We start from the raw sequence: 19,147 nt of genomic DNA, 5'->3' as shown, positions 1-19,147 counted from the left end.
AGTAAAAACAGAGACGCTGTGTTACACCAACTTTATGTTACACAGCCCTCTAGGCTTAAGGAAGAGGCCTGCTATGTGCTTATTACCCATGCAAACTGAAGTCACCCGGAGAAATACAGTTTGCTTGGAAATGTCAGGGGGAGGGGGAAAAAAAAGTGCGATCAAGATCACTGGGAGGAGGAATAGAATACGTACTTACGTAGGCAAGAACAGATACATACATCTGCACAAGCACTGTGTGACTCACTCTTGCTGTAGTGGCTGCATTATTCTAGGAGAGAGGCATATCCGTAGTGGTGTATGGAATCATGACCGAGGCCAGAACCTATCATCACCGTCATTACCATTACCCACGAAGCAGTTGCACTGAGCACAGCAGGAAGGCAAATCAGTGCTCCCCTCAGGGATGCAAATTATCCACACGTTGCTCAGCAGCTGGGAGAGATCATCTGAGAGAAAGCCTTGTGTGTCAATAACACTCACTGTGTTTTCTAATCTTCACACTACTGAAATTACCTTCTTGTCAAGCAATTTCTGTGAGAGCTTCAATAGCAGACCCAAATTATTGTTTTCTTAAACCAACTGAAACAATTAGATTGTGCATTAAGGATGTTTTAACTGTTTTAAGAAGTTCTTGAAACAGAACAGTTAAGGTATGCGACTGCCATAGGGAGGTTCATTTTCAGAGCCAAAGTATAGTATTCATACTGTAATTTTTTTGTCAGTTGTTTTAAGAAAGTAAAACTTATAATTATAATTGCAGACAAAATACACTGCATTTTAGAAACTGAATGAACTCCAAGTTTTTAGACAATCAGGCTTAGAAAAAAACCATACAACAGACGCAGAATATACTGTAAAAGGGCTGTGGTAAGGAAAGTGAAGATACTAATGTAAAAGAATACAGTGACAAGTTAATGCAATTTTGAGTGTATATAGTCTGATGGTTTCGGTTGAATGGAGAACAATTGCTTCCATGCTTTCTCAGCTTTTCCACTAACACGTTTCATTTTAATACATTTATTCTTTGAACACTAATCCCTTCAATGCTTCAACGGATCTGTGGATACTCAACTTAATGCAGCTTCCTGTATTTAAAAAGGGCAGAAAAATGCCACTACCGCTAAACTGCAAGTGGATTTCAGCACTCAGAACACACACACACAAAACAACAACATGCATATAAACCGAGCGGCACCCAACAGTGACATCACTCATTGGTTTGTGAACTGATCTTATGAAGACTTGAGTTTGGATTTTGGCCGTCACCATCTTGCTACTACCAATGTAAATCTCACTTTTTTAAAGCCTAACATCTAATTCATGATGGGATTATTTTCAGATGGACCACCAGAAAACTAGTAAAAACGGAGCGTCTTGAGCGAACAACAACACATTAACTTGTGGGAAAAAAAAAAAAAAAAAGGATGACGAAGTTGAATGGGAATCTATGGAGCCAAAGCCTTTTTGGAGCCAACACCTTGCGGTTTAAGACACTTCTATAGTTGCTACTATTTTTAGACCTGGAAGCTGCGTCCGCTTTTATATACAGACAAAGGAACAAACATGCATCACATAATAATTCCAGGACACTAACCTTTCCTTGAACTCGAGAAAGATCTTCCCCAGGCCACCTCCTCCATTGCCCATGTTCAGGTCGATAGCTCGCACGAGTGCAAAGTGAACTTTGATCACATCCTGAGAGAACATCACAATAAAAATGAGAACCTGTATTCCTTCCTTCATACACAGTCAAATAGATCATTCGATACCAACTTCAGCTAGATGTGCTCCAGGACAAACAGTACAATGGGTGTAGTGATACAGTGCATCCAGAAAATATTCACAGCGCTTCACTTTTTCTACATTTTGTTATGTTACAGCCTTATTCATTTCAATTCAATTCATTTTTTTCCTCAAAATTCTACACCCAATAAAATGTGTTTAAAATGTTTGCAAATCTATTAAAAATAAAGAATGAAAATATAACCCGTATATACAGTACGTATTCAAAGCCTTTGCTCAATACTTTGTTGAAGCACCTTTGGGAACAATTACAGCCTCAAGTCTTTTTGAGTATGATGCTACAAGCTTGGCACACCTATTATTGGGCAGTTTCTCCCATTTTTCTTTGCAGGACCTCTCAAGCGCCATCAGGTTGGATGGGGAGCGTCGGTGCACAGCCATTTTCAGATCTCTCCAGAGATGTTCAATCGGGTTCAAGCCTGGGCTCTGGCTGGGCCTCTCAAAGACATTCACAGAGTTGTCCCGAAGCCACTCCTTTGTTGTCTTGGCTGTGTGCTTCAGGTCGTTGTCCTGTTGGAAGATGAACCTTCACCCCAGTCTGAGGTCCAGAGCGCTCTGGAGCAGGTTTTCATCAAGGATGTCTCTGTATATTGCTGCATTCATCTTTCCCTCCATCCTGACTAGTCTCCCAGTTCCTGCCACTTAAAAACATCCCCACAGCATGATGCTGCCACCACCATGCTTTACTGTAGAGATGGTATTGGCCAGGTGATGAGCGGTGCCTGGTTTCCTCCAAACATGACGCTTGGCATTCAGGCCAAAGAGTTCAATCTTTGTTTCATCAGACCAGAGAATTTTGTTTCTCGTGGTCTGACAGTCCTTCAGGTGCCTTTTGGTAAACTCCAGGTGGGCTGTCATGTGCCTTTTACTGAAGAGTGGCTTCCGTCTGGCCACTCTACCATACAGGCTGCTTGGTGGAGTGCTGCAGAGATGGTTGTCCTTCTGGAAGGTTCTCCTCTCTTCACAGAGCAACGCTGGAGCTCTGTCAGAGTGACCATCTGGTTCTTGGTCACCTCCCTGACTAAGGCCCTTCTCCCCCAATCGCTCAGTTTGGCCGGGCGGCCGACTCTAGGAAGAGTCCTGGTGGTTCCAAACTTCTTCCATTTACAGATGATGGAGGCCACTGTGCTCATTGGGATCTTCAATGCTGCAAACATTTTTCTGTACCCTTCCCCAGATCTGTGCCTCGATACAATCCTGTCTCGGAGGTCTACAGACAATTCCTTGGACTTCATTGCTTGGTTTGTGCTCTGATATGCACTGTCAACTGTGGGATCTTATATAGATGGTGTGTGTCTTTCCAAATCATGTCCAATCAACTGAATTTACCACAGATGGACTCCAATCAAGTTGTAGAAACATCTCAAGGATGATCAGTGGAAACAGGATGCACCTGAGCTCAATTTTGAGTGTCATGGCAAAGGCTGTGAATACTTATGTATGTGAGATTTTTTTCATTATTCATTTTTAATAGATTTGCAAAAATTAAAAAAAACAAAAAACTTTTTTCACATCATCATTATGGGGTATTTTGTGTAGAATTTTGAGGAAAAACATGAATTTAATCCATTTTGGAATAAGGCTGTAACATAACAAAATGTGGAAAAAGTGAAGCACTGTGAATACTTTCCGGATGCACTGTACATGCATTCATTCAGTACACAATGTTCCCTTCACTATGAAACCTCAGCAAGCTGTACAACTCAAATAATTCAGTCAAGTATATATTTTTCAGGTGTGTAATTGAAAACCTGAGAGCTTGTTGAGGATACATTGTCGACCATTAAACCCTGTGAGTAAAAAAATAAGGCTGCCATTATTCTAGCAATGCATTAGTCCGTCTCTCAATGCTTTCCACTCTCCACATGCTGCCTGTGGCTCTCAGCCATAACCTGTAAATCTTTAAAAAGGGTTGATAACTATACAGTTTCATTAGTAAAAAGGTAGAAAGCTGGGCACAGTAGTTTTAGCACATTATTGATATGGGATTAGAAAGTGCATTTGATGGAGGATATTTCCTGACACATTAAATTACATAATGGGTATTTACGGTGTGTGGGACTGATAAGAAAATGAAAACAACTGCATGATCGTAATAAAGAGACATGCCACTAAATAATATTTTTTTTGTGTGTTTTAAATTAGTGGTAAAGATGATTCAATTTGTTGTCTGTTTTGGTCATTACATTAGATTTGTTCACAGTAATAAAATAATTTAAAAATATTGTTAGCCTTATTCTTTAAAAAAGCAAAGACAATAATATGTGCTGGCAAAGTTTGGTATTGTTAAAACATGTTTTTAACCCAGAGCCAGTACATATACCTTGAATTCGGTACTGTGTCCAGAACTAAAGCAATTTTATAAAATCCCTTTTAAGAAAAAGAAAATGATATTCCTACAATTCCATGCAGTTTAAAGGGGGGAGGGGAGGGGGGTGCAACCATTAAGGTACAATCTTGGTTGCACTCTCCCCTTTTAAAACTGCATGGAATTGCCTCACATGCAAGCTTCAATTTATTAAGCAATAATGGATTAGACAGAAGGCCGGTGGTGGGGAACATACTGATACAGTATGTAAGTTTTACATCAAGATATGGTGCCCATTAGACACTTGTTACCAACAGGAATTAAAATAATTTGAATCTTTATGTTCTTTCTGCTGCTGAGATGAAAACACTGAGACATGACACTGAAATTTCAGTACATATCGAACCATGAATTTTGCATACCTTTACAACACTAATGTACAGTACGTGTACACAACACATCCTGTCATTCAATCAGCCATTCGTACACATATTGAATTATTCACCTGGTGTGTGACACATCCAAGCATGCTGTACAGACATCATTTCCTTTGCTTTAGCTGTTACTCACCTCAAGGTTGACGAAGATAGCCTCCATGTCCTGTGGACTCAACACGTGCTTCAATGGGATCATGTAATTCTTGAAGAGAAACCAGAAACAAATCAATATTTTTTTTTTAAATTATTTCTGTTTAATAATGAATATCCTTTACTGTAATTTTCCATGTCAAAAATATGTTCATAAAACTATGTAAAGCTCTGGCCAAGCTTTTAGTATAGCTGCAGGAATGTGTTTGTAGGATAGCACAACTAAAAGGTAACTTCAGCAACAAAGAAGATCAATAACAGCCTACATGTATAAAGTCATTTCATTTCTGAGTGTGCCAAAAAAATACTGTACATACAGCTGCTGTGTGTATTTCACTTGATCTTTGAGAGGAAAAACTTGCCCCTTTATTTCTCCAATGCTGTTTTATGGTTGTCACATTTCATCATCATAATGATAACAAATAGATCAACTACGAAGCAACACTAAGATGACAGACTTTATTAACCCCAACTCAATTAAACTTTACGAGCCCTCTGATCATAAGAAGGTTATTTATTCTCATTTAGACTTGCGTTGGTCTGCTGTAGGAAACACAGGATACACATTTAGTTTAATGAAATTAGCGGAGCAGATGATTTGTGGCGCTCCATCAAGTTGCAAATGAAATCTGTCAACACGGAATATGATGTGTTAGCAGCACTGATCTCAACAATGCTTCATTATTACACTCTGTGTGTGTGTGTGTGTGTGTATGTTTTTGTGCATGTGAGTTTACGATTCTTTAATCACACGGAACTTGCTGTTTAAACAGAAGCTGCTCAACTTTTTATGCATTTGTAGGGAGCAGTGTTAAGAGACCACCACTGTAAACATATGACTTTGTTCAGCAATACAGTACAGTCGCAAATACAGTAAAGTCTGTGATATACCCCTCAAAAAAATATGGATGCATGAGGAAAGTTGGACCTGTTCCTCTCCTGAGTCTCACATCCACATCAGTAGAACAACATGAACAACCTGCTGAAAGTCTTTGGGTGCTTCTACACCTTATTATGTTTGATACAGACTTTCAGACTTTTCAGTTTGGTCTTAACCAAAGTAGCACGTGTGAAAGATGCCTCGGACCACGATCTGTACTAAAGGACGAAGATTCGGTCGGACCAAAAGAGGTTGTTATAGCCTGGGTGATTTGGTTTGTTTGCAGTGTGACAACAGTTTTTGGATGGTTCGGATGTTTAAACCAATTACAGGAAGCTGGGGCAGGCTATCGTCACCCATTAAAAAGTAGAGGAATAAAAATAACTGGAGTAGAAGTAAAAATGAGCCACAGCAGCACATGTAGAGAGGAGTAATTCATTGTAATTTGGTCCAATGAAGAAATCAAAAGCCATGAACTTGAAAAAACAACAACATATAAACAATATAAATCTTATATCTTATGAATCTTATGCCGGACTTCCCGGTGAAAATGCCAAAAACATGACAAGACGATTGTCTTCTTACGGAATATTATGCGATTTTCTTAACTTCTTCCTAATCAGATATACGATCAGATTCCAGCAGGTGTGCTACAGAAATACAGAGAAGTGGGAGGATGAATTGACTGTGAACACTATGCCAGTAATAAGTAGAGCTGTTTATGACTTTTAGAAAACAGTTAACATAGAAAACTGGTTATTTCTGGCAACTTTTCCAAGACGCATATGTCCTTGCACTTGTGATTTGTACTTAAAGCTCCGGGGATCAGTGACTCCCGTGTGACCTGAGTCAGTAATAACCATATCGATCTGCTCCTGTGACATTTGTACTTCCTCGGTGAATCTGACGGTACCTGAGATTTCCATGCTGTGACCCAGGCCACAGGCCTGTGGCACCAACAAAGAAGACGTGACAAAAGGAAACATAACATGTTCAAAACACAGGTCCACATACAGCCCATGTGTTCGTAAACTCACCTTCTCAATGTCTTCTAATGTCTTGTAGTACTTAGCTTCAGTCTCCTGGATCTCCACTAAGCAGCAGTTCCTCTTGTCATCTTCAGTCATGCCCATTTTCTACAGTGATAATAAGTAATATAATGAGTCAGGACAATTAGACTCCATGATAATGTACTATAGGCAATTTTTCACCATTTTATAGGTGCCATTTGTAGCAAACAAACAAAAAGAAAATACAACTCCTGATGTGTTTTTGATAATTTTTCAAATAAATAATATTTATCTTAAAAGAATTTATATAAAAAATAAAAACAACATTCAGTGTCCAAATATAGGGTACATTGCAATACCATACAACTGGTTGGTATTTTAAAGGACCATGATGCATATTTTAGTCAATGCATATTACATTTAGTAGACTTTACATTACATTTCCATGTTTTAGAAATTTCAATATGTTTTACTGAAATCAAAGAATCCATTGTTTTCTATTCATTCCAAACAGGATGGAAATCTATTAGCACTAGTGGAAATTGCTTGAGCTGTCTAATCCGTCAAATCCATCAGGTTGCATGATCAGTGTGAGATAACACAGTGCAGTCTTCCAATCACTTCCATTCAATTTACGCCTAAACCACTTTACTATGCCACCGTAAACTAAGGCTGACAAAATGCTGACTTGATGTTGACTGTCATCAATTACATGACTTAAAACAGGATCTACGACTCAGCTATACCAGAATAATGAACTCATTATTATCAAGGCTTCAAGACAAAAGCCCCGGGTAAATTGGATTTGCTCATTGATTTCCATATTGTTAGGAAATGAATGGAAAGTCATCTAAGACTGCATACTCATGTTATGTGCTTTTTGGATTTGGAACAACATACAAATGATGTGCAGTTATAGAGATCACGGCACAGCGCAATCCTTCGGGTTAGACTCTAAACATTTTTTTTTTTTTAAATGTGTGTGATTCTAGCAAAAAAAAAAGCATGCCTGGAATTGAGTGGGGTGTGGAATGATAGTGACTTTGAAGAGAAAAAAGGAAGAATGTGAGTCATGAGCTTGTGTGTTATTCTATGTGTGGGCTAGCTGGTTTAACAAGGCATATGTATATGCAGATAAATTCAAGGTTGTTAAGTCAGATTCATGCAGGCGGGCATGTTGTGAGGGGGCAGGAGAAGATGGGGAAAAGATGCATACTCCTACACAGGGCATTTGTCCTGAGATCTGATGGAGCGAACGTGTATGTCTCTACATGCTTCTTTGAAATGCACACACGCAGAGGCTTTATTTCTTGACATATTCTTTTCGCTGTGGCATAAATATGAGCAGCTTCGACTGAGCAATAACTAACAAAGCCACCTGGAGCAGATTTGGCTGCTGATAACCGGTGCTGATAAAACAAAAATACTGGCGCTAACAAATGCAGAAATGCAGGTCCGGTCCAGGCTTTAATCCAGCATGTAATCACCCAATCAGGGGAGCAGGGCTCAAAACCAGCAGTACAATGTTTTTTTTGTCTTTAATGTGGCAGCTGGTGGTGGCTTGCTGACGTCAGGCGATGCCGCAGTCACAGAGCTGAAATCACAAGCCCTGAGTCAGACTGTGATCCAGATGGGGTCTCCTCCGCCACCGTGCAAGGGTCACTAACCTAACTGGCAGGTCGCTCTCTCTGGATGCTATAGTTTAAAATAAAAATGAAGTGGCTGGGGAGGGAGCTAGCTGACAGGGCTGGTGTGAGTCAGAAGCACAGCGGCACTCACCTGCATGTATCTGATCTGCAGCATGAGGAAGGCAAAGCAAGACGTCAAATTTATCACAGATTATGAAAGAGGCAGCTACTGTGAGTGGGTTTAGAGAGATGATGTTATGCAGATAGTGTACGGCAATGTAGATCAGAGAGATAATATAAAGTTAGTTAATAATGATTGTATATATTTCCATTGTTAGGCAGTGTTCAGACTGCCAGACCAAATCAGATTTATTTTAGTCAGAACAGCAGAAAACCACATGAAATGTGATTTTTGCAATCTGGATCCAAACCACATTTGGAGGTGGTTTGAAATGTGATTCCGATCAGATTTGTGCAGGTGCGTCTCAGTCCGGATGCTCTGCTGGCTCAAATTGGATTTCTTTCGTCACTTGGAACACGACACACTGTGACAACGTAATTTTCATAGAGACAGAGTGGAGGACAACGATAACAACAGTCCGCGAACAGAAGCCGAAATAAACGATCTGCTGCCGATTCCTTGTTGGCAGCTTCCGTGGTGGAAAGCACCAGCATAGCTGCGTGTACGTCGTTACCGCAGCAACCCATGCAGATAGGTTGGTAATGTCTGGATTAGTCTGGACACACCAAATCTGATCTGTTCACTTGCAAATAACAGTGCAGACAGTCAGTCCTAAAGATCTGATTTGAGAAAAAACATCTGAACAAAGCCTTAGTTCACTGTATTCCTATAATGAAATAATCAATTTTCACTAGTTTGCTTTAAATGAAATCATGCAAAAAAAAAAACGTCCGTCACACCGTGTATTAAAGATGCAACCACAGACCTTCATTCAGGCCTCAGACCTCTGATATGACAAACATCTTAAACAATTCTATCATCAATAATTCATAAAAAAAAAAACCCAAAAAAACAGCCCTGATGATAAAAAGACAAAGGCCTTGACACAAAGATCTCACCATGGGTTGTCGTACTTCCACCTTAATGATGTCCTCATAGATGTCATCGCCATCGTCCTCACACGGCACACAGTCGTAGATGTCATCCTCGCCCAAGTCATGCTCACTGGGGAGAAAACACACATACGAACACACATATGTTAGATGGACAGCTGCATCCAACCACAACCATGAAATCAAAGGAGCAATCCTTTCAGTCTCCACAACAAATGAACACTTTAAGCTTCTTTGAGAGATGAAAGGCACCGAACAGTCGAACCCAGGGCGAGCTCATCATCTTTCACAAGCCCCGGCTGAGGAGGGACGTTGGTGATCAGGGGCGAGAGGACACAGTACCCGACACTCACAAACCTCCCCTGAGTTGCGTTATTAAGTGGCATTTCCCTTTAATGTGTTTATGTTGCTTTGGCACCCAGCTAGCTGACTGACCTTTAATTAGGCAAACAGCCTGCCAAGCACAGTCAGTTACTGTGGAGAGGAGCGTCTTCGGGGAAAGATCCTCGTGCTCTGGGTGCTCGCACTGCATCCTACCTTGTTCAGGAAAAACAGCTACTGTTTGAGGAAACTTATTGAGGCAGTGAAGATACACCAGCAGGAAAACCATTTGGCAAGTGTAGTTAATACAAAATAAAAAAAATTAAAAAAAGGGAATTTTAACTCACAAAAAGGGAGATAAATCATTAAATACCCAAAATAATAAACGGAGGGCTGACTGCTAAATAATGGAGGACAAGGGTTTAAATTTGGTAATTGTTTTTTTTGCAGGTTGTGGAGGAAGAAATCAGATCCTTTACTGAAATAAAAGTACCAGTAGAGCAATGTAAAAACAAAATACTGAATTAAAAGATGACTGCTGCTACAAGTAAAAGTATTTAAGTATGAGCAGCTAAATGTTGTGAAAGTATTACAGTAAAAGTACTAGTTTTAATCCTGCGATTTTATGCGATGTTGTAGCTGCTTCAGATGGAACCAGTTTGAACTAATTTATTGACAGTTTCATATCCAGGGACAGCAAATAAATCTGATGAGAGGTCGTCGGATGATTACTGGGAGAGAAAATAAGTAAAAACAAAGTTCTGTTCCATACATTTTTTTTTTCAGTTTTTTATCTGTTATTGTTTTTGTAAATGCGTTTTCAGTCATCAATCAGGCCTCTCTGGCTCATTCCGTTTCGTTCATTGGGTCACTATGTCTTCTTGAACCATGTGAGAACTTTAGAGGGAAAAGTCACTATTTGGTGAAGCTGTTAAAAGCTGCTATGAGGCAGAAGCAATATGATAACCCCCCCCCCCCCAACAAAAGGAGTGCTAATGAGGGAAGTTCTGGAGGTATGAGCAGTGTTTCTATTTTCCTGATTTCTAAGCAGATGCATGGTTAACGTTAGAGAAATCCTCTGAATCTAAATATGTTTTTGCGTGCTCAGCTTTGATTGAGCTATTACTTCCAGAAGGAACACGATTCCCCGCACAAATTGCAGCAAGTATCTTAATTGCCTCTATGAGCTGTTTGTCACACCCAGAGCTGCAGCTTCACTTTCTGTGAAGCTGCAGCTTTCTGTGGCCCGTCGATAAGCGGGCCACATCGGTAGAAGCGCGCTGCGGCAACACCGGCATGCAAATGTATCATCCGAGGTTCAAGCCTAGCAAGCATCCGCCCGGCTTAAAATGTCCTTGAACGGGATGCTTAACGCGTGCCAGCTCAAGGGATGCTGTTTGGTGCTCTGACCTGCCTCAGCGAGGGCAAGCAAAAGGAGAATTTCTCTTCTTGGATGAATAGTTCCTCCTCCAAATATATCTGTGTGATCCCCGGCATATAAACTTGCCTGTTTGAGTATTCCTGAAGCAGATACCCGACCCATACCTGCATAATGGGGGCCATAACCTGGCTGTCCTTCCACCAAACCAACCGGATTCAGAGCCGGAAATTTTTATTTCACTTTAAGATCCCCGAAATGAGCTATTTGCCAGGGCTTTTATATACTTTATAAATTCATGAATATTCCGAAAACAAGATTTATGGGCTCGGGTCGAACAAAAAACCTGGTGGATCCTCTCCACTGTGACGTGGCTACATGTAACTTTCTGCCATCAGAGCTGAAATATTCCTTCTTTCCGTGTGAATAGGGGGGATTAAAAAATGAGAGAAATGCCCTCAATCAAATATTCAGCTTTTCCACAGTGCTTGTGCGGGGGTTGTTTGAAGTTTTAATTGAGGTGGCTCAGTTCACTCTCAGCACTGTGCTTCCTCTTTCTTCATTAAGCAGAAGTGGCTCATGTTGAATCCGGAGAAGGCTGCGCGGGAGGACAGAAGCCAGCTGATGCCGTCCCATCAGCGTCCTGCTCGCTGAACTTTGAGACTACAGTACGCTCCACGGAGACAGCGGAGACGTTTTTTTAGAGAAAGCAGATGTTGGGCTTCATTTTCTTTCTAAATCCTCTGAGATGGTATGATATGAAGGAGGTCTGGTGCAGTTATTTGAGTCTGACCTGTGAGGAGATCTAAGAGCAGCAGCTTCTCCAGGGAGAGCGTATTGAGAGGCTTCTCTTTTATACAGCGGTACATTTTACGAGATGAAAAGCATACAGGAAATGTATGAGCTCAGAAAATCAATATTGTTTCCTATCATAATCATCTGTATCCATCAGTGCTGATTAGTGATAGCTATATTTCCTGACTAGTGTTGGCATTTAACCTCCTTCTACACTGAGGTAGTGGATGGGCTCACTGGTTTTGGCTGAAAGCTTGCTATTGGCTGGTGATTTTGCATAAACCCCCTCCCCCTCTGGCTGTTTTCATTTTGATTGGCTCTTCCATCTAATCAGCTGAGGCCTATGATGTGGTGTTTACTTACATGTTTTTTCTTTCAGAACTTGTCCTAATTGTTTTTTCTCTAAACACCTTATCGGCTCAGTTTTATCTTCCTGACAGAGTTGGTCTGTGGCAGTTGTTACTGACACTTCTAATGACTCATAAACTGGAGGAATGCCTCATTTATTTTTTTACTTGTCTCATTTACTTCTGAGTTTCTCTAAAATCTTGGAATTTAAAAGTCATTTACAAACTTCCTCACTGATTGCCTGTCAATATGTATTGATTGGCTATTTAAAGAACAACAAATAAACCAGTAACAAGAGCTTGATGGGGACCTGTAAGCATCGCCTAAATAATGTTTTGCAGTTCATTAAACCTTAAAAGTGACACAATTTTGAATATTAAAGTAATTTCTTGGAACTTATGGAACTCAAAAATGTCTGTTTGATGGTTTGAAAAGAGGTTTGTGGACTTGAGCTGAAAACTGGGTTAAGTATGTGTATATGCTCTAGTATTCTATCTCATTTATTTATTTTGATCTTGATCAACCACTGTTAAGTACAATGTAACTTTGTTGTGAAAGAAGAACATGTTATCTATATCGATACTATATATTAGTCATGATATCAGTTATAATTTGTCTTTTTTCAGCCATATTCAATCACTAAATTACTATAAAGTTGTTTTCACTGTTTGTGGTAGAGTCCATTATTCCCGTGTGGGATTCAGATTGCCTTCATTTACACAGGAGCCCCACATGAAGTGGACAGTTACCTGGGGGCAAAAAGATAGTCCTTCTTTTACATAAATCATTACATTTTAGTACAAAGAGATGATTTATCATCAGGATAAAGTGAGGTTTAGGTGTAGGTAAGAGTTACGTTTAGACGAGTAGTGGTGAGGGTTTGGGTTTAGTTAATTCTCCAGGAAATGTATGAGTCAATGCAATGCCCCCTGAAGTCATGGCAACAGTACTGTGCATGCGTATGCGTATGCGTGTGTGTGTGTGTGTGTGTGTGTGTGTGTGTGTGTGTGTGTGTGTGTGTGTGTGTGTGTGTGTGTCTGCGTGTGAAAGCATTGCAATGCATTTGTGAGACACAGAGTGGGAGTGGAGGACCTGAGAACTCATGAATTAGGTCTGATTTTCTGTCTGATTACACAAAGACAGGCCGCAGGGTGTCCAGTGTGCCTGCACGCAATCCGCCTGTTAGCCTGCGCTGCCAGCCCTCAGTGACCAAGAGTTACATCAGTGGAGAGGAGGGATGGAGAATGACTCACCATATCAGAGCTACTGAACACGTGACCCCAAAGGCTTGGCTGCCTCGCAGGTTCCGTTAAAATAATATACTTTCCTAAAAATACAGAACGTTTTTTTTTGTGTCAGTGATGTGATAAACTGTGCTTGGAGCTCCAGTGTGGGACCTTCACAGCATGGTCATGCTGCCACACTGCATTTGTGCAGTCAACAAGTTAAATCAAACAAAACCACACGTGACTAAGACCTGTGGGGTTTGCATCTATTACAACACCTCACCATGCAAACACGGTGGATGAAATAAACAACATATTGCTGAGTTTGCTGCCCAGCGACTGCTCCTGTTGTTATGTGCATGGGAAAGTGGAAAGCTGGTGGTCTTTCTTTGGTATAACAGGGTTATGCCATCCATCCATTATCTACACCCACTTTATCCTGAACAGGGTGGAGGCTACACCAACTGACTATGGACACCCTGGACAGGTCACCAGTCCATCACAGGGTCATCACAGAAAGACAAACAGACACTTTTGGGAAATTTAGAATCACCAACTTTACTGACATGCATGTTTTTGGATAGTGGAAGGAAGCCAGAGTACCTGGAGGGAACCCATGCAGGCAAAGGGAGAACATGCAAGCTGCACACAGAAAGGCCCACGCCTGGGGCAAGGCTCGAACCCCAAACTTTCTTGCTGTTAGGTGACAGTGCTAACCACTGCACCACCATGGGTTATGCACAGTTGAAAACATGTGTAACTCGGGTGCTTTGATTGCTCCTCATCTGTCAGAGTCAACTGGGTTGCCCTACATGGAAGATCATTTGGTTTTTGACATAAATAAAAAGGTAACAAACGAATACCTGCACCTATCACAGCATCTGCAGGTGAGCTCACACTGACAGCTCAAAGCCTCAATTCACCTCAGTTGACGTAAGTATTTCTGACATAATATTGTGAATATGGAAATCCTCCAGCGACCTCTACTACATCTCTAAAATGAGACATGCATCCAGACGAGCTGCAGAACAGCCATACCACCTACTAAAGCTTTGACAGACCATCTAATAAAATAGAATTATCATTAACTACCATCATTACAGTTCACTGGTGAAGGTTGAACGTTCAGCTGTCCTCAGAGATCTTTAACGTCCACGAGGTCGCATCTTTTGGCTGATCCAGAATAAAAAGAAAAAGGTAGATCGATCTTTTCTGCACAGGCTGCTGGAGCAGTCCTCCAGTATTGGGTGTGCTGGCATAATCCCGGTTTAGTCAAAATCCATTTTTATACTTCACTCTGCAGCATTAAGCATCCTCTGTCCTCATACCACTGAACTTAATGATGCAATTTTATTGATTTCTACTGTTTGCTATAATATTGCTGCTTTTCCTCACAGCTTTATTTTCCCACCTTTTTTGTGACAATATTGCTGTTTTATTTCTTAACATGTTGTTTTTATGGCACCATATGTCCTGTCATTGCATTATTTTCTTCCTCAGGGATGCTGTTGAATAGAACAATTTTACATCTATTAAAAAAAATATCATTACTGTGGAGAGATTATCATTGTCCTTTCCCTCGCTGTTGCAGTTCAGTCATGCACTCATTTTAAATCACATGTGCATCAATATTTCAGGCTAATTAATATGTCTTTGAGTGCAGGGTTATTGCTAGCGTGGCCTATGTGCTAAGTGTGTCCAACTATATTAAGTGCAGGACTTGCTGATGAATCAATTATGCATCTGTCTATTGGCGGAAGGAAATGCATATATGTTCTTTGTAAAAGGTCAAGAGCAGCCGTGCTGCAGAGCAGCATGATTAATTCAATCGGACCCAGCCCTCTGCACCTATCGGTGACACAAAGAGCACAGTGCTACGACACCACTGACCATTATAGAAAAACAAATGAACTCAAGTTTGGATGGAGTTGCTGCCATGGTTACAGAGGCCAAAACCCATCAGCGGAGGGAGGACGTTTTAGAGGTTAAAGGTCGGCGGCACATTACAGGCCCATTGCCAACTATAACAATAGTCCAGTAGACAACAATAATCAAAACCTTAATTTTGTGCTTACTTACTTTGCTCTTGGACTCAGGGACACTTGTTGCTATGGATACATGCACTTGCTATCGCCACTGGATCTTTCAAAAGCAATTTAAGTACGCAGTGTTCAGTGCAGATGGATTTAGAGTAAAGAGGAAAGGAAAAAAGCAAAGAAGATAAATTTAACCACTTTCCTGATGGAGCCAATAGAAGCACAGAGCAGTATAAAAAGACAGATTTGATGTTTTTTCTGATACATTTGAAAGACTTTTCTGTTCTAAAATTTGATGAAATCAGTCCAGAGAATTTCAAAGTCTAACATCCTATCATTATTTTGTTGTGGGACTGACATTTTGTAGATAGCCGTACTTTACATTTAGGAATCATAGTTCCCATAATGCTTTGGGGGCAATTTCTTTGTCAAATTGGCACCATTAAAACTATGCAATGTCATCTATTAGCAGTTCATTTTCCTCATGAACGCATGGATGTACACGTTACTATACATGTATTACGCTGATGCTAAAGAGATACTGAAAATGTGCCGTTTCTGAGCAGAGTTTTGGAATAATAAGAAACATCTTTTTTTCTGATTTGTAAGAGCGATTTGTGATGGGTAAGAATAAAATCATCATGTCAGTGTTTACAAAACTGACTGAGTTACAGTTTGGAAAAGGAGGACAACTTTGTTACAATGTTATTTTTTAGAAAATCTGAATTCATGCTGTAACTTTCACTTGTCCCCTGCCTTACTAGACAACAGTCGGTCAAGTGTGTTTTTTTCTTTCTGTGAACACATCTTTTGTGTTCAAAAGTTTCATTTCTTTTTTTTCCTCTCCAAAGATTGAGTTTATTTTTCGAAGCAAATTTGCCAGGCTGCATATTTGGACTCTAATCCAGCATTAGCCCGCTTGGCTCGCACTCCTCTCCTCTATCAAGAGCACGTACTTCATCCTCCATAGAGCATCACAATGATGTATACAGCGGGCCTACATCTATAGCTCGCAAGCTTTCCCTTCTGTCTACCGCTCTCCTCCCTCCTATCTTCCTGTGATGAATGACACCCGTCTCAGAGCGGTTAACTAATTATTCTCCATTAATCTGAGTCGAGCGGCTGCTGTCACCGCTGGAACCACCGGCAGATCCGAGAGCCACAGAATGTCTTTTCACACACATCAAAACCCGACCGACCCACGTAGCAGCCAACAAACCAAGCAGCCAGCCACCGAGCCGAGCAGGGAGGCAACCAGACCTAGATCCAGAGCGGTGCCGGTGTCACCATGGCAACAGGCAGTGTGACAGAGGGCTCTTTGCTTATGTAATTAAGCAGTTAGAGGAAATTGGAAGAAGTGGCAATCAGTTCACTTTTGAACATCACAAGATGTGTCATATGTAAACAAAGGGTAGAGGACTGTTACATGTGCAGATGCTTTACATATATCCACGTCTTCCATCTTAATGACTCTGACTGCCAGATATAAAATGGCAGAGAGCACAAATATTGTGTTGTGTCATCACTGACAGTTTTGTAGCATAATGAGCAGCTAACTTGAAATGATCTTCAGAACTTCTTTCCAACACAGTGGCACCCTGTTTAAAGTCAAATGTGATTTGGCAATGGAGGAATGAGGCTAGCGAGGTGTTTTGAGTGGCATACGCGTTGCTAAATGGGCAGAATATCACAGTACAAGACCGAAGAAGGTGCATCAGGTCAGGAGCGAGGTGGTGCTATGTGAATTTGTCACCCCGGGTCATACTGTCAACACTGAGTTCATCTGTGATGTTCTGAGGCGTCTGACGGAAAACATTGGGTACATATGACCTAAACTGTGGCACAGTGGCACTTTGGCTCTCCAACCTGACAACACGGTCACAGCGTGTTGAAAACGTGTAAGTGTCTCGCCTGCAGTAACGCCTGTCGTAGCTCCCCGCCACCTCTACTCACCAGATTTGGCTCCCTGCAACTTCTTTCGGTTCCCCAGAAATTTTACACAAACTTTCTGCTGCATGGTGAAACCTAAAATGTGCACGTACCAGTGGTCATAAAATCTGATGTTGAGCAATGCAAGTTTGTTTTGTGCGCAACAGATACAGTCTCAGAACTTTTTGATCACACTTTGTACTTGATCAAGACTAGAGTTCGGTCGATTTCAGGGTTGGGTGAGGGCATATGATTTTTATGGCTAAGGTTAATAGGACGTCTTCAGAGAAATAATGCACTGTCACCTCGGGTGACAAAAAACAGTATGTGTGGGTGTTTGTGTTGAAACGCGTACTTACTCTGCCAACTCCTCCAGGCTCCGGTACACATCATCCTCATTCAAAGCTGTGTCCTCCGATGGAAATGGCCTGGCAAACACACAAAACACACACAAACACAGAGAGAGCGTGAGAGAGGCCACAAAATGCTTTATCACTACACACACTGCAGTGTCCCAGGTAGAAAAATAACCAGTCGGCAACTGCGTGTACTATCTGTCAGATTGTCACTCTTCGGTCCATCACTTCAGCAGCACAACAGCAGAATATATTTAACAGAGGACCCCATCAGTCATAAACAACACTGGCAAAACACATAAAACACACTACTCCTGACAGAAAAAAAAAAAAAAAAAAAAACATCTTCCCCCAACCAACTTTATCAGGTGTTCAGGCAGGAAAACAGCCTTTATTTTTTTATTTTATTTTTTTCAGATGGATAGGCAGGTGTCTTATAAACCCTCTCAGGGCCTCTGGACAGCTCTCAAGGACCTTTGGGGGGACAATGTAGAGCAATACAAAATACAAAGTTTAGAGCTGTAATTTGTCTCCCACAGAATGTGGCCTTCACTGCTTGCTTGTCACAAACATTGCTGTGAGACAAACTGAAAACAGCAATAGTAATAGCATTCATGTCAGGTCACCGTGTGGTAATCCCAATGATTCACAGCATTCTTCTTCTTAAATTTCTCATCCTTGCCCACATAGTGTCAACAAACAATACTCATGGGGAGTGACAGAGCATAAAAATGTATGACTAATCAATTAGCTCATTAAACAGCGTGGATTTATCTCTAATCTCTTTAAAGATATCGCATTCCTGCAAACATAATTCTGATAGGGCAGGATTAGGTCTCGCATGGCCAGCTGTGTTAATGATGTTTTGTTTTTTTTCTCACAAGAGCTGATTGTGATTGCTACAAATTATAGCCTATTAGCTTAATGTCGTGCACAACTGAAACCGATTAAAATCAGTGATGTCATGATCAGCGCTCATCATCAACAACACTAATGTTTCTGAAACGGCAACAGCCTGCATTATTAGAATTAATCCTGAGTGCCTATCATCAATGCTTAACCTAAAGTCCCCACATGCATCACTACAATCTTTTTTCAGTTCATGGTTTTTATTGAGTTTTTAGGCCCGTTTACTTGTTTACTCTTGTTACCACCCTCTCCTGAAGCAGTATTTCCTACACGAATCTCCAGCCACCGCTACAGTAAACAACCCTGTAAGGTTGACCTTGACTCCCTCTGTTCTAATGTCACTACTGAACACATGATTTGTTTTCCTACTGCCAAAGAATGTGAACACACACAAAGGACTCCTACCATTACTCAAAACAGAGATGGAGGGCAGAACCAGGGAGTGTGGGAAGGGAGTGAGGTTCATGGTGACAGTGAGGTGCAAGCTGCACCTGTGTGTTCTTCTGCTGAAAAACAACAGCAACTGCAGGACTGTGTATTTTGATATAATCTTCTG

General features: G+C 41.0%; 1 protein-coding gene across 7 annotated transcripts in view; it reads right to left on the bottom strand.

Moving 5' to 3' along the window:
- The window catches only part of vav2 (vav 2 guanine nucleotide exchange factor), a 211,894-nt gene that overhangs the window by 32,201 nt on the left and 160,546 nt on the right, over positions 1-19,147 (bottom strand). For all 7 annotated transcript variants that reach the window (XM_069705143.1, XM_069705160.1, XM_069705187.1 and 4 more), the window contains exons 4-9: positions 17,686-17,754; positions 9,300-9,405; positions 8,371-8,385; positions 6,619-6,717; positions 4,685-4,753; positions 1,598-1,698 (exon numbers count right to left, since the gene is read on the bottom strand). In XM_069705143.1, the coding sequence (XP_069561244.1) occupies positions 1,598-1,698; positions 4,685-4,753; positions 6,619-6,717; positions 8,371-8,385; positions 9,300-9,405; positions 17,686-17,754 (459 nt within the window). The remainder of the gene's footprint in view (positions 1-1,597; positions 1,699-4,684; positions 4,754-6,618; positions 6,718-8,370; positions 8,386-9,299; positions 9,406-17,685; positions 17,755-19,147) is intronic.

Source organism: Brachyistius frenatus, unplaced genomic scaffold, assembly GCF_029030835.1.
Source record: "Brachyistius frenatus isolate BFR_SWC_R1_liver_20210118 unplaced genomic scaffold, ASM2903083v1 Contig_3, whole genome shotgun sequence".
Taxonomy (NCBI): domain Eukaryota; kingdom Metazoa; phylum Chordata; class Actinopteri; family Embiotocidae; genus Brachyistius; species Brachyistius frenatus.
The sequence above is the reverse complement of the archived record's forward strand: the minus strand, read 5'-3'. Positions and strand labels throughout refer to the sequence as shown.